The 23773-nt window shown below is 33.2% G+C and overlaps 2 protein-coding genes across 3 annotated transcripts; both read right to left on the reverse strand.

Annotated features, from left to right (window-relative positions):
• Positions 1–10689: 10689 nt before the first annotated feature.
• On the reverse strand, positions 10690–13264 carry LOC110812342 (uncharacterized). The gene is made up of 4 exons (XM_022039100.2): positions 13160–13264; positions 12863–13050; positions 12003–12208; positions 10690–11348 (listed from the first exon to the last, which is right to left on the reverse strand). Exons 2-4 carry the CDS (start codon positions 12950–12952, stop codon positions 11087–11089), a joined length of 558 nt encoding a protein of 185 aa, XP_021894792.2. The 5' UTR covers positions 12953–13050; positions 13160–13264; the 3' UTR covers positions 10690–11086.
• A 794-nt stretch (positions 13265–14058) lies between these two features.
• CIP7 (COP1-interacting protein 7) lies at positions 14059–21133 on the reverse strand. Of its 2 annotated transcripts, XM_022038963.2 has the most exons (9): positions 20288–21133; positions 19993–20169; positions 19494–19615; positions 19081–19133; positions 18936–18988; positions 18676–18828; positions 18299–18534; positions 16055–17775; positions 14059–15526 (listed from the first exon to the last, which is right to left on the reverse strand). In XM_022038963.2, the coding sequence occupies exons 1-9, from the start codon at positions 20344–20346 to the stop codon at positions 14498–14500; spliced, it is 3603 nt and encodes a 1200-aa protein (XP_021894655.2). In that variant the 5' UTR covers positions 20347–21133; the 3' UTR covers positions 14059–14497. The 2 variants fall into 2 exon arrangements, with proteins under 2 accessions (XP_021894655.2, XP_088075099.1); XM_088218973.1 differs by lacking the exons at positions 19494–19615; positions 19993–20169; positions 20288–21133 and having other exon boundaries at positions 18676–18845.
• Positions 21134–23773: the final 2640 nt, after the last annotated feature.

The following is a 23773-nucleotide window of genomic DNA, read 5'->3' on the forward strand; positions in this document are numbered from 1 at the left end:
GCGATAGAAGATTGTTTGGCCCGGATTTGGTGGAAGAAACCACGTCCAAGATAGTTAAGATCAAGAAGAACATCCAGACGGCTCAGAGTAGGCAAAAGAGCTATGCTGATACCCGGAGGAGAGACCTGGCCTTTGAGAAAGGTGACCGGGTGTTTCTTAAAGTCACCCCCTTCAAGGGAATTAGTAGGTTCGGCAGAAGGGGAAAATTAAACCCCAGATACATTGGACCCTTTGAAATCTTAGACAAGATTGGTACCACTGCCTACAGACTTGCACTGCCCCCTGAGCTCTCCCGGGTTCACAATGTGTTTCATGTATCTATGCTGCGCAAGTACAATCCGGACCCTTCTCATGTCGTGGCTCATGAACCGCTTTCACTCCGAGAGGACTTGTCTTATGAAGAAGTACCGGTCAGTATCACAGACCGAGAAAGCAGAATACTCCGTAACCGGGAAATATCATTTGTAAAAGTCTTGTGGCAGAACCACACGCCTAGGGAGGCGACTTGGGAGCTGGAATCAGAATTTAGGGCCCAATATCCTCATCTGTTTGATCAAGAGTAATGAGGCAAATTTGGGGACCAAATTTCTTTATGGGGGGGAGAGTTGTAGCACCCGGAAAGGAGGAGGAAAAAAAAAAAAAAAAAAAAAAAAAAAAAAAAGGGGGGGGCCACGTCAGCAGCCGCGTCAGCAGCCACGTCAGCAGTCCCGGCCAACCAGGGCCTGCCACGTGGCAAGATCGCGTCACTCCGAAGGGAGCCACGTTGGCGATCCGCGTGGGTGCGATCCGACGGCCCAGATCAATCACGCGATCGGACGGCCCAGATTCAAACGCACGGACGGCCCAGATTCAATCAAAAACGAACGGCCCAGATTAAAACGAAATGAACGGCTGTGATCAAAAGGCAAGGGGTTATAAATAGAACCTCCACACCAGACCAAAAACCCTAGCCGCCAGCCGCTCGCCGGAGAAGACGAACCAGAGGCCGACCGCCGCCACCCGCCGCCACTCGCCGCCGCACCGGGGAAATTTCCGACCGCCGATTGAGGTAAATTTCATACCCCCGACTCGTTTTTCCCCGCTGATTCCTCCTATGGCCAAATCGAGGCCGAAATCCTGGCCAAACGGCCGGAATACGCGGCCGAAGCCCAGCGGCGCCGCCGCGCCCCCTCTCGGTTTTTGCCTCCGACGAGGCCCTTCCCGGCCTCCGTTCGATGCAATTTTTATATCACCGTGATCACCATTCTTTTCTCTACAGGTTGACCGGAGCCGAATCACCAAAACACGAACCTCGCCGGAGAGCCGCTGCACCCGAGAGCGCCGCCGCCGGTAAGCTCCGTTTTTCCGTGATTTTTTGGCCCCCCGAGGGCCCTAGGGTTGTTTTCTGACAAGGACCAATGCGAGTGTGGCCGAATTCGGCCGAAAACGGCCGAAAACAGTCAACCCGAGGCGACTCGCCGCCGCCAGCAGCGGCGCCGTCGCCGGAGCACGGCGGAGCCGCCGTGCCGGAGTTGCGATTTGGTCCGAAAGGGGCCCTGGGCCTAATTTGGATTTTTTTTGGAACACGTGCAGGTACTGTTAGTGTGTTTCAGTTCCCCGGAAAAAATTCAGGGAAAATTAGGGACGGCCTGCAGGCGCACTGTGAATCGTATTCGGATCTCGAAAACACGTAAGGACCCCTCACCCTATTTCCTATCACGGTATTAAAGTTCAAAATGATAAAACGGTATTTCTTGAATTAACGCATGTGTGAAATTGCTTAAGGTTGCTAATGGAGCCCGAGTCTAGTGTGATTGATGATTTACTGTTATTTGGCATGTTTTACAGCTTTAAATGCATTATGGGGTTTGATGTGTTCATTTTGTAGTTTCGAATGCATATATTACTGTTTTATTAATTATGGGTTGAATGACTGAAGAACTGATACTGTATGTTGTCTGTTCGGCATGAATTACGATTTGCTTGTTTAAATGTGAATTGATGATGCTTATTGAGGAAAAAGGGAAATGAAACATTGTATAGACTGATAATTGTATGATGGGGTCAGCCTGACTAGATATCCTGGGAGATGGTGGACGGACCGGGTCCGTAGGGAACCCTACCGGGATTGTGGTCTCACATGCCGGACGGGGTATGGAGATCTTATGGTTTTGGCGCCCATACCGGACGGGGTATGGGGACGGCCCGTTTCACCCTCATACCGGACGGGGTATTGAGGTTTATGGTTTTGGCGCCCATACCGGACGGGGTATGGGGACGGCCCGTTTCACCCTCATACCGGACGGGGTATTGAGGTTCATGGTTTTGGCGCCCATACCGGACGGGGTATGGGGACGGCCCCGGAAACTGATTATGAATGTTAAAGGTTAACGGGTAGCGGAACCCCTATGGACCCCCACGGATACTAGTAGGCTGGTAAATGAGAAAAAAAAAGATATGTTGTACAATGATTGAATTACAAGAGGCGTGATAAGTGTTATGTTTTACAGCTTAGATTATTCAATGATTATGATAATGTTATTGTTTTTCTCATATTGTTTTCATAAATTCCACCAAGGTAAGTGGATGGTAAAAGTTTTATTATTGATAAAAGGTTTTGTTGTAAATTATGCTCCATTGGTCTTTTTGTGGTTTTCTACCCACCTTTATCTCCGTGACGGTGAGATATCGTGATGTTCTTACTGGGCTAGTGTAGCTCACTCCTTAATTAACCATTTCAGATCAGGAAGACATGGTTCCCGAGCCCGTTCCGCAGGAGGACGACGAAGGGGATGCCTAGAGACTCTGTAGTCATACGCATAGTTTATTTTCGAGTTTTCTTTCTTAGTTAGTTTAACCTTTTATATTTTAAGTACGTTTGTTTGGTTTTTCGTGTAAGGGATGTTAACTGAAATTTTGATCTCGCTTCCGCATTCGATATATTTAAATATTCATTTCATTTTAATATTTCCGGGGCCGTTACATAACTGGTTCTATCTCCATTAGTAACTTGTAATTAATAATCAATATTTTCTAAATTACGCAAAATACCGTATTATTTATAATTAAACTTCAATTCTATGATAGGGAATAAGGTGAGAGATTCTTACTCGAATCGATGTCTGAAATACTAAACTTTCGGTTGTGCTTATTGGTAACCCCCAGATTTTTTAGATTTTTCTGCGAAAATTGAAACACACTTCAAGTACCTATAAATACCCCAAAAACTCAAAAATTAGTGTTAAAAACCTTTTCTGGCTAATTTTAAAATTCCAGTACGACGGCGGTTTGCCTTGGACTGGCCGTTTTTGGCTAGTTGTAGTCAATTTTGACTGGTTTTATACTCATCCATGTGCGAAAACACGTTAAGGAGTCTCGGTTGGCCGAAAAAAATCGAAAAACAGAAACTTACCAGCGGCAGAGTTTTCTGGTGCAGCTGCTCCACCGGCTCACCTTCGCGATTTGGTATTTTTCTTCGGTCAACCTGTAGAAAACAAAATGGTGAATACAATTGTAGAAAAATCGCATGAAACAGGAATCGGGAATGACCTCATCGGAATCAATTTTTAGTTTTTTCTGCGTCGGCACCGCCGAGCTCTACCCGCGGTTTCTGACTCATCCATCAATCTTTTTGCTCCAATTTGGCCATAGGGGTGTTCAAAATCAAATTTTGAGCGAATAAATTTTTTTTTACCTTTTTCGGCGGTCAGAGGTGGCTCCGGTACAGCGGCGGTTGGCTGGCGGGGGGGGGGGGGGGGGAGGGGGGAGGGGGGAGGGGGGAGGGGGGAGGGGGGGCTGGCGGTTAGGGTTAGGGTTCGGTGTGAAGTGAGATATTTATACTCGTCTCCCTTTAATATGGACTGTTCATCGCGTTTGATTTCGACTGTCCGAATCGCATTTAAAGATAAAATAAATCTAGACCGTTTATCGCAATTTGATTTGGACGGTACGATCACATTTAAAGATAGAACAGATCCGGACCGTTCATCGCATTTAATCGCGACCGACCGATCACAGACACGCGGATTGTCAGCATGACCTCCTAATTTTCTATTTTCCTTTCAAAAATACTCAACAAATCTAAATTTTCACAATTTTTTTTTAAAATTATTTTCAATTTCATCATCCACATATTTTTTCCTAATTTTTACATTAAATAAATATTTATAAATTTAAAAATTATATTTTTATATATTAATTTTATTTTTCAAAATTAATTCGGAACTAAATTTTAGACCCGAAATATTATCCCCCGCTTATAATTATTGATGGTAAAGAGGAAAACTTTTTTTTTCCTAATAGTGAAAATAAAGCAAGTCAAACCAAATTCATATTATGGCTGACAAAATAAAAACTAAATTAACTGTCAACTCTTTCAGTTCAGACAAGACACATACCTAAAGCTCCAAAAAGCAAGCTTTGTCTTGTCATTTTATTTTATTTTATTTTTTTATTGTTGGTCTTATCAATTTTGAGTGAATATAAAAACTACATTACACATACATATATATATATACACATATACATATACACATATTATATCTATATTTGTATATATTAGAAATCAAGAAAAATAAAATACTATATATGTGATTTCTTGCAACCTTAAGAGTTTTGAATCCTAATAAAATCCACAGAGACTTCATTGGAAGAAATTATAAGAAGTTTGGAGGAATTTAATGGCCCTTCAAACAATTACACCAATCTCTATCTATGTTATGTTATATATATATATATATATATATATATATATATATATATATTTAATGATCTATAAATATCACCACCCACCAAAAACATTGTATAAAATAATGTACCCATGTATGATTATTTGTTTAATTTATTGGATTATTTAATATTTTGTGCATACTTGGGAGAAAAATAACATAAATTTTTAATTTTATCACAAAGTTTAATTTAAATTAAGTGTTTTTTGATTTGTTTATTAATTAATTATATGGTAATACAAGTACATTTTTATGTGATTGAATAGATAAATAAAATTTACTTAGTTATGATTTATTTTTACTCATAACAAATTAAATAAAATTTGAATAGGTTTAATATATATATATACATATAGATAAAATTTGAATAGGTTGGAAAATTTATGATTTTTTTTTTTTTTTTTTAATAAAAAGTGTTACACCACCAAACCCATGGCTAAAAATTATATTATACTTATTTTCTTGACAGAGAATCTTAATTATACATATTCAATTGTACAACCTATCAAATGACTAACCTAATTATTTAATTATCTTATCTTATAATATGGTACATTTAAAGAACAAAAACCAAAAAAACATGACAATGAAAACCATCCTATCATATTACTTAAACATATATTTTGGGGCCATTATATATGTATGTATATATATATATATATGTGTGTATCACATCAAGTGACCCTACATAAATGTATTTGGTGCACCCACACATAAGATTTTGTGGGTTTTGGTCCCACTAAAAAATGCAATATAAAATATAGACCATGAAAATAAATCAATAATTGATATATACAAGGTACCCTACAAGAAGTAGTTTCAAGTTTCAAGTGCAATAGGTCCAAAATAAAATAAAATAAGTGTGACAAGAAGAAAATTGTCAAAAGAAATTGGACAAAATAGCATTTGAAATCAATTTTGATTAATTCAAGAGACATGCCTCTCTACCATCATCTTTTTTAATCTATGTCCCAATTGGGCCATACCCACTTTAATACACTTATACACACACATATAAATATATATATATATATAAGAATATATTATGATATAAATCTAACAAAAAATCTACTATGACATGAGGGTTTGAGGGTAAGTTATATTTTGTAGTTTAATATATCTAATTTGTTGTATTAGATTTTAATAAAAAAAAAAATTTTAATTATAATTTTACTAGTTAAAAATATAAAATTAAGTTATCGTAATAGTTTTTTGGATGAAAAAAACTTAAATTTTCGTTGACTTTACGAACTAAAAATTTAACAAATTAATATACATTTAAATAAATTTATATCAAAATTAATATTTTAAAAAATAATATATTATTATTTAAGAGATAAATATAAATTAAATATCGTAAAATAAAATTCTCACTAATTATATAATATTTAAAAAATAAACATAAATTAAATATAATTAAAAATAAAAATTTATTTAAATTTAAATTAATAAATAAAATAAATTATAATTTCTATATTAATTTTCAACCGTTCTATATATTCACGTAAGTGTACGTATAATCACTTTAACCGTGTGTATTTTTATATGAATATTATTGTTAGAAATATTCATTAAATGCAAATTATTTGATTTAAATCATAATTACTATATAATAATATTATGCAAAACTAAAACTCAAAAAAAAAAAATTAAGACATTAAAAAAAGTAATAATATTCTGTGTTTTAATGAATTCTGTTTGTAAAACAGAGCATATGTCAGTTTTTTATTTTATAATATACATATAAATATACATATATATATATATATTTTTTGTAGAAAGATGCCATCATCCTTCTTGGATTCCTTTACACTCATAATTGGATTTCTATTTACATGATTTATAATACTATATAATATCAATATTAATATTAATATTATATAATATTATATAGTATTAATATTAATATTGATATTATATAATATTATATAGTATTAAAAACATTGTATTATTATTATTATTATTAAGGTAAGTGTCTTGATCTACAGCCAAATGTTACCTTGAATTGACTTTGGTGGGCATTACATATAATAATAACAATAATAATAATAATAATAACCAAGGGGGACTAATTCAAAGTCTTATGTTTTTGCTTATTCTTTAATTGGTCAATGCATTGAATAATGATTTACAATTGGTAAATTGTATATAGCATTTTAAATGATTCTTAAAATTCCTAATTTGAATATACACTTTACTCAAAGTTATATATATTGAATATAATATAATATAATATATATTAATTTTAGATTAAATAATAATTTTTTTGGCTAAAAACCCATTAGAGTATGATCCATATATTATTTACTTAGATGAGAAGTCGAAATTTTTATTATATGTTTATTTATCTTAGAGATATTTTATTAAATATAACTATTTATAATTATTATTTTTTTAAGTATATTTGATTTTATTATTATTAATCTTTGTCACTGTTATTTCTTGTATTATGATTGTCAATTGTTATTTTGTTAATTGTTTTTATACATATAATGTAGTTTTTTTAAAAAAGCAATAATAGTAAATAGTAGTCAAATAAATAACAAAAAATAATAATGCATAATGATGTTAAATAATTAAATAAAAAGCAAAAAAATAAAATAATGAATGAAAAATCACCACTATTGGTATTTGAAAATAAACAAATACGTAAAGAAATTTCGTCAAATGTATATTCAAATCTATATATTTGTATTCAAATCACGATCATTGACAATGCGTTGGTTGTGTTCTCGTGACGTTTGAAGGAATATCGCTCAGCATATGCTACGAAACTACTAGGGTGCCTGAGTGCACTGGAGTATATACACGCACATGTCCAAAGGTCATGAATCACGGAGGTTAACGTCCATAAGGTATACAATGCATTGACAGCTCGGGATGAAGATGATTCAGAATACGATTTCATCATAGTAGATCGCAGAACCATGTTGAAGTTGAGAACTGACGTTTCAATTAAGTAGGTTACAAGACAATGTAATACAGTAGTTCATGAAATAGTTAAAACCGTTCTTTTATATCCAAAATTTCACTTTTGAGAGAGTTTAACTCTAAACATTGTCGTACTACTTTTTTAATTAATTACTTTAATCATTACAGTAAACTCTAATCAACTGCGAGTTATAAATTATAATTTAAAGTTATTAAACATTATATTATATTGGTATAAAAATATATTATTATTATTATTGTTGTTATTATTATTATTAATACCCTTTTAAATTTGAATAAACAAAATTAGGCAAATTATGCCTATTGAGATTATGAAAGGGTTACTACTTCTCTTCCCATTTCTTGGACACCCTTTGTACTTCTACACATGCCTTCCACCATTTACAAATCACTATTAAATAAATAATACATTAATTAATTAATTAATGTATTATTAAAATAAAATTCCAATATATAAAAAAACGAAGACACCAAGACACACCACGTTGCTTGATTCCCAACAGCCTGTTTAAACTTGAAATGGATTCTCTTGCTTTAATTTCATTAATTAATTAATTAATTAATTAATTAACTAATTACTAATTAAATTAAAATTAAGAGAAATAAAATTAATCAATCTAACGTGCTTTGCTTTGGAAATTAATCAATCTCCCACAATAATCATGATTAAGAGGGAAGTGGGTACAGTCTAAAAATAAAAAATAATTAAGAAAATTTATGATTTTTTTTATTTATCAAGTTGGCAATTAATTGAATTGTCAATGATAATGACTTATATAGCTAATGACAGATCACTAGTAATATATCATCTATATATATATATATATTAATTTATATTAAATGTCAATAATTATGCTGTACTTATTTATATAAAAAAATTTAATGTAAAAATTATTTTTATTGAATTCAATATATATATATTTTTTAAAATAATATAAAGTTAGAGTTACATACTATTCGAATATAATACAGTCATATTGTGATCGAGAGATCAATTGAAAAAAAAAAAATTAATATTCTTACTTATTTATTCTTTCTATTTAACTATTATGCACAAAAATTTTAGAATTTTACTTAATAAAAGATTTAAATGAAAAATAAACATATACTCATTTTATATATGAAAAAAATATTAAAATATATTCATGATAATTAAATATGATGGTAATCGTTTATATTATTATAATTTAATTATATAATTTATTTTAAGGATATACATTTCATCAAAGTACGTTTTCTTTTATAACGGTTATCTATTATTTTGAGTGTTATTTCATATAGTTTTAACCGTTATGAGTTGATGAGAAAAAATAAAATATCAGATTAATGAATCATCTATTTAATTACTATAAATAACAGTTTATAAATTTATATATGTGTAAATATCGAACATAAAAAATTTATAATATTTGTAGGTTATTATAGAATTTAAAAATTACTCGAATTATGCGAGCTACTAATTTACATATTTAAAAATATATAAACAAAGAAAAAATGCACGAGAAGAAGATAATGAAAATGGGCATTTATAATGCTTACAAATATTGTGAAATTATGAATTAATTTATACTTATAATTCAAATTTATTAATTACTTAATAAACCAAATAATTATAAGTTTAACCAGTAATATATGATATTGTTTAATTGGTTTAATTTTAGTATACTTATAATTATTACATTTATTATGTCCTTAATTTCTAAACTATATAGATTTTACTTTTCTATTTGTCATATGAATTAATAAATCTATATAAAATTACATCTAAAACAAAAAAAAGGTGCTATTTAAAGAATAATTAATATAATTATGAAAAATGACATTAAAAATTAGGGTATAAGAAATATAAATATAGCTATTTATATATATTTTCATCGTTTAAAATTATATAGGTTTGTATATCATAAGTTTATATAATTAATGTAATTATTTTATTTTTATATCTATGATTTTTGTGTTAAGAATCATTGAATTTATCATTAAAAATATTATTTTCCTGAATAAAATGTTAAATTATATGTTTAATGTTCTTAATTATGTTTTGTTCTAATAAAAATAATTAATTAATAGATAATATTGCTTTTAAATGCTAACTCAAATTAATCCAATTCATTTTGAAGTTGCCCATTACTTCTTTTCTTTTAATACACAGAAGGCCCAGCCCATTCTCTTTTTTTTATCCCCTTAATTGCCACCAAAACGTCGTCGTTTAGGGGAGGAGTTTTTAGAAAAACACCTCTCTATTTTGTACCATCTCACTCAGAAATTTTTAATTAGAAAGATTAACATAATAATTAGCATATCTATATATATATATATACACACACACACACATATATTTCAGTTTTGATTCAAACTATAGTAGAAGCTATGAAATTTCAATCATAGCTAATTAAGTGTTGGATTTTTTCAAACTACGTATCAAATTATTAATTTAATGAATTCATTTAAAAATAATTAAATACGATTAAAAAAAATATCAACTTAAACATTGAGTTGTAATGTACAAAATATAATTTTTATAATATTTTCGTTTTATAATGAATAAAATAAAAATTATAAAAATTTATCAATATAAAAAACGATTATAGTTTTCGAATCACAAAATCAACATTTTATTTTTTTTAAAATTCCGTCAATCAGAAAAAATTAATTTTAAAATATTGTGTTGATTCCTAAAAATACTTATTATAGAATGCAAACAATTATAAAGTATAAATAATTCTTACACTATTAATTTAAGTACACTTCCACTTATATTTTTCATTAATTCAGTAAGATATTACGTATTTAAATTTACAGATTTATTGATTTAAAAAATATTTTTATTCTATCACTAAAACCTTAGTAGAAATTATGCTGTCTCTTAATAAAGTAAATGTAATGTTAGTATTATTATTATTTCAAAATTTATTTCAAAGAAAGACTATGGATCAATGTATATGATTAACCATTACAAGTTTGAATCTAGCCAATCAGAACAGTCTCAGGAAAGAAATTCAAGACGAGTTAATCAGATCATCCTCAGAAAGAACATAAGCCTCCATGGGGAGGAAACTAGAGAAACTTGTATTATACAATCAATACATCATATATAGTAACAGGATGAAGATGAAGATGAAGAAACTAGATTCTTCATCCCACAACCTACTTACATGTTTACCTACATTGTCCAACTGATCTCCAAGTAGTATAACAGACACAAGAACAATCACCTTGTGTTATTGATATGTATAGGATTAATAACCCAAAATTTTACAATGTGAAAAATAGCCAGATGGTAGAAAAAGAATCATCAATTACAAGTACAATATGGTCTACTACTAATAACTCCAAATCTTAATACAATCATTCAACTCAGAGCAGCAACTGAAGTAAGCTAATTAAATCAAGGCACAGCTAGAGAGCGATATAGTTCTGTTACCGACTCATTTATAGGTTCCCATACCCACGCCGGCCTCTCTTCCGCCATATGGTTGGAAGCTTTCCCTTGCCCTTGAGTAGCAGATGTAGTAGAATTCGGAGACGATTGTAGTGAAGAAAATGAATGCTGCTCCTGCAGCAAAAACTCCCTTCCTCACAGTTTGGCAAGAGGGAGGATTTTCGTTGAAAAAGGTCCTGTACCTGGTGTGGTAGGCATTCCTGATAGAACCCGCAAACAAGCAAGCCTCGGCGATGATAAAAAACAACCTGGGATAGGTGATAGGCAAGAATAATAAAAAACAACGAAAGTATAATGAAAAGAAAAATGGGGTTTTTAAGTCCATATACAAAGCTTTTAGATACAATATCTCCTACTAGCTTGGCTGTTGTTGGCTCTTCACTACAAATCTAAATTTTAACTTTAGAAAAACCAATGGTGTAAAACCTTTAGCTATGTATATGTATGCAGCAACTCCACTTGTGTGCATGTTTGTATGCACAATTCTGCAGGAGCCTGTCTGGTTCAAGTGCAATTATACTTGCGCTTGAAGGAAAATGTCAAATTACAAAATAAATAATAAAATTGAGCCCTTCCTTCCTTATGTTAGGTTCTAACCCAAAATTGCATAACTATAAGCAAAGCTATCCAAACAAATAAACTGTCGCGAATACTCGTATTTGGGAACCTGATCACACAAGAGGGCGTAGGTAATCAGGCAGGCATATACATGGCCATGAGACAAAAACATGACGGGCTCAAAATCATGCCAGATTGCAGCCAAAGACCAAGTGCTGTTATGTTCGGAGTCTAATACTACATGAGCACATATATATATATATATATAGTTGGATAGTGTAATCTAGCAGAAACCCAAATGTGATAGATTGTATAGATTGTACAATAGTTGTGTGAACACATACCAGCAGATTATGAAGAGAATGACAGCCCAAGCCCTTGAACCTCCAGGGCTCAAAGTCTTGCCACAGCAGAAGCATCTGCTTGCCCACATTATAAGCACTTGACTGGCCAAGAGGAGCAAAAATGCACCAACACCATAGCCAGTTGCTATGTCTGAATCATACACACAGTAAGTATACTCCTTTTCACTGTCGTCGACAACCTTGGCCTGTAATCATGACATCACAAATAGATGATAAAACTATACTTAATTCATTAACAACCAGAATTCCTTAACAGCCAGCTATACCCAGAATAAATAACATCAGACACAAATCCAATCTTTCCCTACATGGAGAATTTCTAAGGCAATTGCTAACCTTCAAGGCATTCACCATAAATACAATAGAGAATACTGAAAAAAAAGTGTTAACCATTAATGATAACCTGTGTCTTGGGGATCTAATTCTAAGTTCTAACTAAATGATAAGGAAAAAAGGTATGTATTAGTCAGTGACTTTTCATGCTCCGACAGCAAGAGATCTGCCATTTTCATTCTCAAATTCAGAAAAAATAAATGTTGGGTAATATAGATCTAGTAATTTCCGTACAAGATTAACCAGCAACTTGAATTAGGTGTAATATCTTTAACTTGTTCAGATTTCTTATTCCTACCCCTAACCAAGAAGAAACCAAACTTTGCTTACCATTGTTCCTGCAAATTTTCTCAGCAACCAAACAGCAAAACCCAGAAACTACACAAACATTCCTCCCCCTAACTAAACAAAACCCATCGAAGCATAACAATTATTAAACAACCCCAGATACCGGGAAACCACCATTGAAGCACTGAGAGCGAGAATAATAAAGAAAAACAACTCACGGTACTTCTCCTCTGCTCGGCTGCAACTGCTAATCCGAAAGCTATGAGATCCAACGCAAACACAAGAATCAACAGCAGCTTCGACGCCATTGATGTCCTGCTTCAATGCACAAGAAGATCTAAGTCCCTGCTCCTTTCTTTTTTCTCTCCCAAACTCACTCTCTCTCTCTCCGTAGATATAAAAGTGACTGCTGGTTTTGAATTGAAGAAGAAGCTTATTAAAAAGATAACAATTTAAAAAAATAGTAATTTTATTTATTGATTTCAATTGAAGGAAGAAGAAGAAAGTATTATTACCAGAAGAAAAGGACGCGTTACCCATTCATTGAAAATGGCAATTTCACCGGCAAAGCTTAGAAATCTTCCATTTACAGTCTTCATTTTTTTTTTTTTAAATTCCCACCTGAATGTTAATCTCTAATTAACTCATTATAATTTATGTTTAATTAAAATTAATATAAAATTAACTAATTGTCGGCGAAGAAATCCAACGAATAATAATTAATTTTGGTAAAAAAAATAAGTAAATGCTTTAAATCCAACGGCTGATCTGGCGAGTTCTTGGGACGCGTGGGAAAAACGCAATCCATCAAAGATTGCGACAGAAGAGCGCCTTTGCGGTTCATTGTGTTGTGACTGTCTTTTTCCTACAGCTATTAATTTATTATTACTTTTGATATGGTACATCTGGGTACAGTTCATACTCCTGCACCTCCTCCAGTGATTTCGCGCCACGTAGGCGATGTCAAATAATTGTGGGCCCGAGATCTCTCCGTTGACTGAGGTCCAACGAGGTCAATTTTTTTTTTTTTATTTACAGAAATATTTTAATAATTTATGGGTGAAATTCTAATTTTTCTTTTAAAGAAAATGTAACTAACCATGAATTTTTTTTTTTTTCGAAATTCAATCTCGATATATTCATGAAACAAAAAAATTTGAATACGTTACAGATACGATACGAGTGCATAATAATATAATGTATTTGAGTTTTGTGTAAGTTTTGAATCTTAAATTTGATCCGATAATTACTATTTTAGAACATGTTTAAATAGCTCGGTTTAAATTTATTATATGATGAATTTCTTTGTCACCCTTAAACATATTTGTTGATAAAATTGATCTTTGATTAATTATAATTTTATTCTCGATCTTAATCTGTTGAATAAACGATGAATTCTGCAGATACGAAAGGATAACAAACAAGCAAAGAATATATATTCTGAAACTTCAGCAACTACAGAGCTTTACACACAGCAAAGAATTTGACTACTACTTACAAGCAATTCAAAGATAATACCATCAAATGTATATCAAATCACATACAAATGGGAATAACAATCAACAAGTAAAGATACTGCATGTCTGCAGTATCAGACAATATATCAATCAAGGTCTTCGTAGATCCAAATAAATTACGACATGAATCCTTGTGGCGGCGACACAAACCAAAAGGCCTTATTATGTGAGGGAGCGAATTACCTTGTTTAACACAATGTCCTATACGGAATGCATTAGCCAAATGATTGCTATATACTGTTGGTTGTTCGTTTCCGGCTCTTAAAGAATCCAAATTTTAACCCCGAACCAAACATGATGGACACGTTAATCTACGAGCAAACTCATTCCATGATATCATGTTCGGCCTTTTCGTCCAAACAAAAGAAGCTTTCTAAAGCCTTTTGCAGCTTTAGGAGAGTGCTCTTGACTGCTCCACTTTTTTCTGGAGTGGACTTGTTCTGTGCTCATTTCATCAGTTGGAGGGGTTGAGATTTCTATCTCAGAAACTTTTGACAAGAGATAATGCTGGTTTACTACAACATTATCCTCCATTGTCACATCAGAAAACTTCACAACTTTCTTGGGTGCTGTTGATTTAGGATGAACCGTTATTTCAGGAGTATGTTCACTAGAATCATTAGAGATATTTTTGTCTTCACAAATGGCTGTTGATTCATTCAATATTTCTCGATCACCATTCAAGTATTTTGACTGTGCCAACTCATCTTCAGTATTCACCCCATTGGAGTTTTTATCATCTGTCTTAACCTGTGAAGGTAAATTGCCTTCAGCTTCGATCTTCTCGATTGACGAAATACTGTGCAATTCCTTGATGTTTTTGAAGTCATCAACAATATCAGCATGTTGAGTTGCTTTCTCTTCTGCTAATTCCACTAGCAATCTTGTTGCGGCTTCTTTTGGATCCTCCTTACTCTTCAGATCAGACTCATGAGAAAGCAACTTGCCTATGTTATTTTGACCATTTTTCTTATCAGAAGATATGCTTTTTTTTGGTGTCGACTTTTTATCATCAGCGCAAGCAATATTCTGTGATAAGGTTGCTGCAGTTCCATTTGCCTTTTGAGACAACTTTTTGGGTTGGCTGGATTTTGATTTAATCGGCAACTCCTTTGGAACTGTCCGTGCAGTTGCAAGTCGATCAATGGTGGAACTCCTTAGAACCGGTTTATTTATTTTCTTGGTTTCTTCAGCTGGTGACTGAATTTTCGCCTTCTCATTTTTGGTAGAAGCTTTACCAGTCCTATTTTCTGTTGAAGCTTTCTTGGATGTGAGTGGACTAGAACCACCGGTAGCACTTTTTTCAGCAATTCTCTTTTGCCGCTGAATCAGTAGCTCCTCCATTCTCTTCCTGTTCTCTTCTTCCTGTTTGCAAGAGTAAAAGCAAATTAAAAAGAAAAGATAGATATTTAACTCAGTTAAGGAATTCACAAGTTGTTAATATGCACTGGATTATTTTGTGCCATTGGTAGCAAATACTGGCCCCTGTAAGGGACCTTGACAGATTAGGAAGCCATTTCCAGATTGATATTAAATGAGAAAGTTAAGAAAACAAGTGTCACAAGGTCATTGCATGATAATGATATAGTATATAATTAAAAAGGAAAAAGGTAAAGTGTGGACAAACAAGAACTTAAACCATGCAAGTTATTGAGAATCACTTTAAATGGTGGAAGAAGCAGTATTTATTTGCATCAAATTTCAATGCAAAATGCAATGGTGTAGTTGTAAATTCAATAAACCATTATAAGATATTTGCACCCTTTTCCATGAAAAAGCAAAAGAACGAAAAGTTGTCCTACCAGGATATCTCCCTCTATTCATGCTCACTCTTTCTTTCTCTCTCCAGTGAACCAAAGGTGGAAGTCAATGAATGGATATTTTTTTACATACCTTCTCAAATTTGCTCTTAGGGACTGCTGTTCTGCTCCCAGAAGGTGGTTTCCTGCTCCTTGATGCGAGATCAGATTTACTCCTCCCAACAGGTCCATTTGGAACTTTAGATCTTGCATCTTTACTAGGAGCTTTTCCTCCAGCAATTCCACAATTTTTAGTACTACTGCCCTTACCATCAGAAGACAGTTTATTATCAGCATCTCCATTTGCTTCAGCATCACAGTGTCTTACACTTGCTTCAGCTGCCAAGATATCATTTTCATAGTTAATTTCTGGAGTCCAAGGCGTAACAGCATCCTCAATGGCTGAATCACGTCCAAGCACCATGAAGAGGTCATCTGGTTCATGTGCACTAACATTCTTTGGCTTACCATGAGACACTTCAGGTGTGCCATTTTTATAGTGAGTGGCTCCAACAATGTCCGGAACCATGCTTATGTCCGTCCTTAACTGATAATCAGATTGATCATCTCCTGTAGATCGAGCTTGTACCATAAAAGAGTCATCAGTCAAAGCATTCTCATTTTTCTTCTGAACGCAAGAATGGACACCAGCAATTGATGCAAGATCACCGTCAAAGCTTTTGAGGCCTATGCTCTCATCTGGATTTGCTGGTTCATTTTTACTGATAAACCAGTCTCTTTCTCCGCGACTTCTGATCACGGTAGACTCTCCAGCATAATCGGATATATTAACTTGCAAAGAATTACCTGGATTTCCAGTTCTTTGTGAAAATAACTCCTCCTCATAGGTGCTTCCCCTTGTCCTAACAATTGGCCGGGCATTTGCAGCCATTTCAAAAGTATCATTGCGAGTTTCACCTTCAGCCCTTGTATCTTTCATAGCAACAAAAGAGTCACTTGAAATTACTCGTTGCTTTCTTACTCCCTCAGACTCCATGTTCAATGCCAACAAACTTCTCTCATCAGAGCTCTTAGTTGAAAGGGATTCCCCCTGGACAAGAAGTGGTTCTAGTCCAAAACTATCAGAATCTTTCTCCTTCATCAGGAGGTTCTGGAAAGCATCCCAATTGTCATTTCCTTTCTTTCCATCAGAATTTGCAGCAGCATTATTTGTTTCCTGATCAGCTGCGTCGTATGAACCATTATTATGGTTCTTGCCACTCTCACGTTTTCTATGATGGCGTGAAGTTAATTTATGACGCCTCTCTACTGATCCAACAGCTTCCTCCACCTGTTGTTTGAGCGAATCTCCATCAATAAAATCCTCCTCATCAGATTCATCCTCAGAATCACTTCCCTTCTCTCCATTCCTCTTTGAAGTAATGTAGTTAATGTTGCGAATAACTACCTTCCGTGAGGACTTCTTCCCATGCTTTTTCTTGCGCATCTCACTGCCCTGCTCATCTGATTCACTCTCACAGCTGGAATCAGGAGACTCAGTGGATTGGTTTTGCTTTGAATTCTCCAATCCTTTTCCACGTGACGATTTCTTCTTGCTCCTAGAAGATGATTTCTGATTCCTATGGTCACCAGGTTCCCAATCATGATTAGGACTAGAATCTTCCATATTTGGAGGCGGCCATTGCATGTTCCCAGGATAATATGGCGAGGCACCCTGCATTCCCGGGAAAAGGTATCCCTGGTATGGGACTTGTTGGAACATGTGAAAATTGTGCATGTATGGTGGTGGCCATTGCATTGGCACCTGAGGTTTCCCATCAGTGGGTAGCATCTGCGATGTTGGCAAGCTACCATCTGTACTAGACATTATTCAGCATCAAAAGATTGATTCAGGAGTTACTTGAAAGTAACCATCTTTGAAGTAATTCAGTAGAAATTGTAGCCAAAGACATTAATGATGGAGATAGTCATAAATGTCATATTATGACTCCGTGACAAGAAATGAATGACGACATAATGAACAAGCTCCTTTTACTTTATATTATTGCTTTATCAAATAAAAGAAAGAAGAAAGCTCACAGGGAGTTCTTTTCTAAAAAAAACATTAAGTGAACAGGTGACCTTATCCATTTGCAGATTTCGATTTACCAGAGGCCTCAAATCAAAAGATCACTCTTAAGGCTATATTTGGAAAAAAATCTAGAAATTTATTTGAGTTTATGTAAATTTTATTTTACAATAGAATTTACATTTTCTTTTAGTTAAATTTAGTGTGAGTTTGCAAATAGTTCTACTATATCTCCAGATTCGTACAAACATAGTAAGGATGAAATTTGGAAGTTGATCAACTGTGCAAGGGTCCCAAGGGAAAATGTACCTTGGTTAACCTCTGCACTTCCCTGACTTGAAGCATCCACTGAACCATTCTGCTTCCCACCAGAGAACGCCGCCACGTTCATCATATCGTTATCTTCACCAGCAAGTATAATTCCAGAATTTCCCATAAAAGACAAGTCTGGCCGAGAGCAGGCCTGCATTGCTGCAATTTCATCCATCCAGAGCCTGTCTTCATTTTTTTTCTTGCATAATTCCATGAAATTTATGCAAGCTTCCCTGAGAAATCAGATACTGATTTTAAATTTTAACTGAAGCACTAAGTTACAGAAATGATTCTTTTAGATACCAAGCCACTAATTTCGTCACCAAAGAAGCAGTTTGGTATAACCAAAACTATTTATTGAAGTTCCAGCTTACCTTAGACGTGATGCTCCAAAAGCATCTGCAAAGGATATAAGATCATCTATAAAGTCCAGTTCGAACCCAGCAACTAAAGCACGGGCATAAGCCATTGCTTGCTCTTTGCTGAGTACTGCCTTCCTAGTTTCCAGAACACGCTGAAGACGTATCCTGTTCATCACCCCCAGCTGAACAATCAATCCATGAGAATATAAATGAATTACAATTATGCTTGTACTACCATCAAATATGTCAAGTACCGGAATGGTGTAACTTACTTGGAATTTTCTTCTGGTACATCACCACTGGTCCCATTAGATTCCCCTTTTGACTAAATACAACATCATGATATAAAGGACTCAAATGATTACATGATTTTGTGTGAAAATATGATTGAACAATTATGTTATGATTAGGACATACCTTAGACGAGGCTGTTAACTTCGAGGGATTCCATTTAGTAACCGAGTCATTTCCTGTCAGTTTAAAGAAAGTAGATCGAATCACAAATCAATCAACAATAAATACTTTAGAGAGCCTTTCCAGAAAATTTCTAATTTATATTCAATCAACAGTCTGCACTAATAAAATTTCTGCAGCATTTCCAGAAAATTAAACTATGAGACTTTACAGAAAATGATTCATAGCCACCATGAGATACGAGAATCCAAACGGTAGAGTAAATCATACACCCAGCAAGATGGGGTCTGTTTCAGTGATCCTTTGACACAATCAACCCCGTCTAAGTCTATATTCTTGTTTCTCAAAGTCAAACAAAAAAAGTCTCCAATTTTATAAGATATCTGCAGAAAGCAAAAGTTAGTTTCCAGTCTAACCTTCTCCTTCTGTTGCAGCAGCAGTTTCATTTGACTGGATGGAATTCTCAATCTGCACTATCTCTTTCTCTACTGTCACAAATCTCTCAAGAATTTCTGGTGTGCTAACAAATCTCACAAATCTGCTCAAAGCAAATAATATCTAGTTAATCTCAAGAACAAGTTTATATCTTTTTCTTTTTCCAAATCATTTTCTTAACTGAGATTAGCTACCCATGTCACGAATTCATGTAATATTAAGGATGTGTTTAGAAGCCTTCCCTTCTAACTTTTTTTTTTACAAGTCCAGAATCACAGTCTAATCCAACTGCCAAACTGTTCACTACTATAGAAAAAAGTGGTAAAACTTTTCAAAAAAGAAGTCTCCTAAACAAGGAAATTTAAGGATGGTTTCTTTCAGCGTCAAATTAACTCTGCTAAATTTTCCAAATTGAAGAAAGTAGCCGTTAAGACAATCAAATTGTCAAGAGAAAACCAAAACCAAAACAAGGAAATTAACCTCTGCATAGTGGCTTTGGTGAACCAGGAAGCATCAGAGCCAACGGGGCGAAGAGTGATGGAGTAGCCACCTTTTGAAATCTGATCTTTGGCCCAGTCCAGATGTGAAACGAACGGCTGCAACAGCCCCGATGCCAGCTTCTCGCTCTCCTTCCCCGCAAAGATCACCAGATCACATCTTCCAAAATTTTCACAACGAATTTAGAAAACCCACGTAAATGTATCCATTTATACATAAATACATCCATATATTTACACATGTATGTATACCCAAAAACAATATGAATGAAAGGTACCTGGTTCTGGTGGGAGTAAGCTGGAAAAGAGCATAATCAAGGCGGGTCCTGCTGTCCATGGAAATCCAGGGAGAGACACAAGCTTTTACAGATATAAACAGAGAGAGATAGAGGAAGAGAAGTTCAGATTTGAGGAAGTTTGTAAATTTTTCAATTGTTATTCTGAAAGCTTGGTGGGTTCGGCTTGTAGTACTCCAAACAATGTTGGGAGGTGTTCTTTTGCAGACTTCATTATTTTTTTGCTTCCCGCAAGAATATTGCAGGCGCTAATTTTTCTATCGACCCAAAAAAACTAAAAAATAAAAAAGAAAAAGAGAATGTTGCAGATAATTCATGGATTCGAGAAAGAAAAGCAGGGAGAAGTAGGAAGATTAATCACATGGATCTTCTTCTTCTTGTTCTTAGAGAAGTGGGTCCCGATCCTCACATGAAATCCGCCGACATGGATGCATACATTTTCCTTTCTTTCCACTCTATATTTCTACAAAGGAAAGGAACAAAAATCCGACTTGAACAGAGACCATATCATACGAGTTGTGAGGTTTCTGAGCGGGTGAGTGGTCAATTTTCTCCGATATTTTTCTTTGAACTCAGTGACTCGGAATGAGTAGAATGAGTATCTTTTTGGTTTTGATTGTGAGGTTTGATTTTGTTTTTGTTTGCTTGGCTGTCACTGTAAAGAAGATGGAGTGGAGTGGAGTAAGAGAGTAGGCAAAGAATAATGAAGAAAGCAGAGCAGCTTTCAAAGCTGCCAAGCAAAAATTTACAGACACATCTCCTCTTCCTCCTCCTCCTCCTCCGACATTCACTCTCCACATGTGAAATCCTTAAATTTCACCTTACCTTCACATCATAACCAATAATGATAATCAGAAAAAGTGAAAATTTTATTTGTATTTATATATATATATATATATATATATATACACATACATACTTTCACTAAAGATAAAATTTGAACTTTATATTTTAAATTCATTAATTTATGTAAAATTTTAATTTATGAAATTTCAATAAAGATAAGTTTTTTATGTTATTATAAAATTTACAATTTGATTTTATCATTATCTATAGATTTATTTAAAAGAGGGTATACATTTTTTTATAAGTTGTATTAGAATGTGAATTTTTTAAAGTAATTTTAAATAAATATTATTTGTTTCATATATAATCTTAATATAAATATAGAATTAAAATGAAGAATTTTGAGCTTATAAAATTTTTATTTTAGAAAAAAAAAGAATTTTGTTAAATTTGAGACAAATTATCAAAAGAATAATGACAAAAAATGGATTAATAATATATTAAATATTAAAAATAAATACATATATTTATTTTTATAATAAGTAAAAAAGAGAATAAATAAATAATATCAACATGACCATTTCTTCAAATGTAATAGTAGAAATTAATTTAATAAAATTTTAATATATACATATATATATATATTTGCTTATAGATTTGTGATTTGGGTTTGTGGGATATTTAAAAAAGAAAAAGAAAAAAAAAAAAGAAGCAATCATGGTGTTTAACTAAAGAGGGTGACCTTAAGCTTCATTGTTGGTTCAAATATAACTTTCATTTATGAGATTATTGAATTTAATTATTAAAAAGGATGTAGCCAATTTGATTTGGGAGAGGGTGATTGTTGTTTATGAAAAAAAAAAATGTTGTTTCCCACTTTTATAATTTATAAAGTACTTGTAAATTTGAATTCATTCAACAAAGATGAGGCAATAATTAGAGTTCAATTATTAATGTGGGTCATTTTAAACCACCTCCTTACTTTCTGTTATCAAAATTTAAGTTTACCCTTTCTTTCTCTAGATATATATATATATATATATAATATAAATTAAAATTGAAAACTAAAAGAGTATTGAATTTAGATAATGATTAAATACTAGTTAGTTCGAATAATTGTGTAATTCTTCAGAACTTAAAAGGAAATAAGTTTGTATTTTTAAATGAGGAAGCAAACAATAATGTTAGAATTACATTTCTTACACAGTAAATTTGAGTGTTTGATAGGGTTACAGAAATGTATATTTTATAGCAGTTCATAAAAAAAAATGAAGAAATGATTAAAAATAAGTAAATAAATGTCATAAGGGGTTAACCTCCACTAACACTTGATGAGGTCTGAGAAATAATCTACTCACAACTCTCCTGTTGATCAGAATATGATTTTTGTTCTTCTTAATCTGAAATGGTTAATAGAAAAGTGAACTATATTAGCCAGTAAGAATATTACGCTAATAACTGATACGAAAGATCGAAGGTTGGTAAAAATAATAAAAGAACTAATGAAACCCTTTATTTAAGTAAATTCGTTTAACATAAATAAAACTATTTATTTCGTACTTACCATTGCGAGTTTTGTAAGATCAATTTATAAGGACGAATACTCAGATATTATGATTTCATATACAAGTAAACAATATTAGCAATTCTCTTTTTTAACCTACTTACTGGAACCCCTGAGGGTCCATAGGGATATTTCCTTACTCGTGAACCTAATATCTAGATTTGTCAGTTAACCTAGTCGTTTCTATACTCCATTCGGTAATGGGCGTTAAATACATCATTGTCTCGATATCCCATCTGGTATGAGGGTGAACTATATCTCTCAAACCCTTCCGATATGAGACTTCTCAGTTTGTTCGACTAAGGTAAAGTCCACAGTAGGATTTTTTATGTACCAAATCTATCCATTCTTTTACAGGGTACCCAATAAGCCTCCCATACATATATTTATATCATCAATCAATCATCAATTTCATGTTAACATTTCGTATTCACAAATCAACAGTAAATTATGCAAACAAACGATATGTATATTAAGAACATAATTAAGATATTTTATTTCAGAACAGACCAACACAGGTATGTGCAGTGAGGTAAACAAAACAACCGAGAAAATAATTCAAAACCATCAATTAAATACGCATAACATAATAGTAAGCAATTCAATAGCACAAGAAACTACACAGTGAATAAGAGCAAATATGAACTGACCGATTTCGACTCTACTAGTGACATGTAATTATTTTTAGGATTTTTTTAATTTTTTATAAAACATAAGATATTCTATTATTAAGTCTCAATTTACCGTAACAGAGAATATAGTGAGAGATTCTTACCCAGATCGGTGTTTCAAAATACCATGTTATCTACTACACTTCCTGATGGTCTCTAGGTTTCTTGAATTTTTCATACAGAAATCAAAATACCCATCACGTATCCAAAAATACTCCAAAATGCCAAAATCGATGTTGAACAACATTTTCGGCAAATTTTAGAGTTCTGCCATAGTAACATCGTTGTGCTCTAGCATCGGTTGCGCTGCCCACGACATTAATTCGCCTCAGCCTAGCCAGTTTTAGCCGATTTTACAAGTATCCTTGCGAAAAAACATGTTAGGAGGCATTGATTGGCAAGAAAAATAAAAAAATCGAGACCTACTTATGGGGGGTGTCTCTGAGT

This window comes from Carica papaya, chromosome 4 (assembly GCF_054855325.1).
Source record: "Carica papaya isolate Zhongbai chromosome 4, ASM5485532v1, whole genome shotgun sequence".
Classification (NCBI taxonomy): domain Eukaryota; kingdom Viridiplantae; phylum Streptophyta; class Magnoliopsida; order Brassicales; family Caricaceae; genus Carica; species Carica papaya.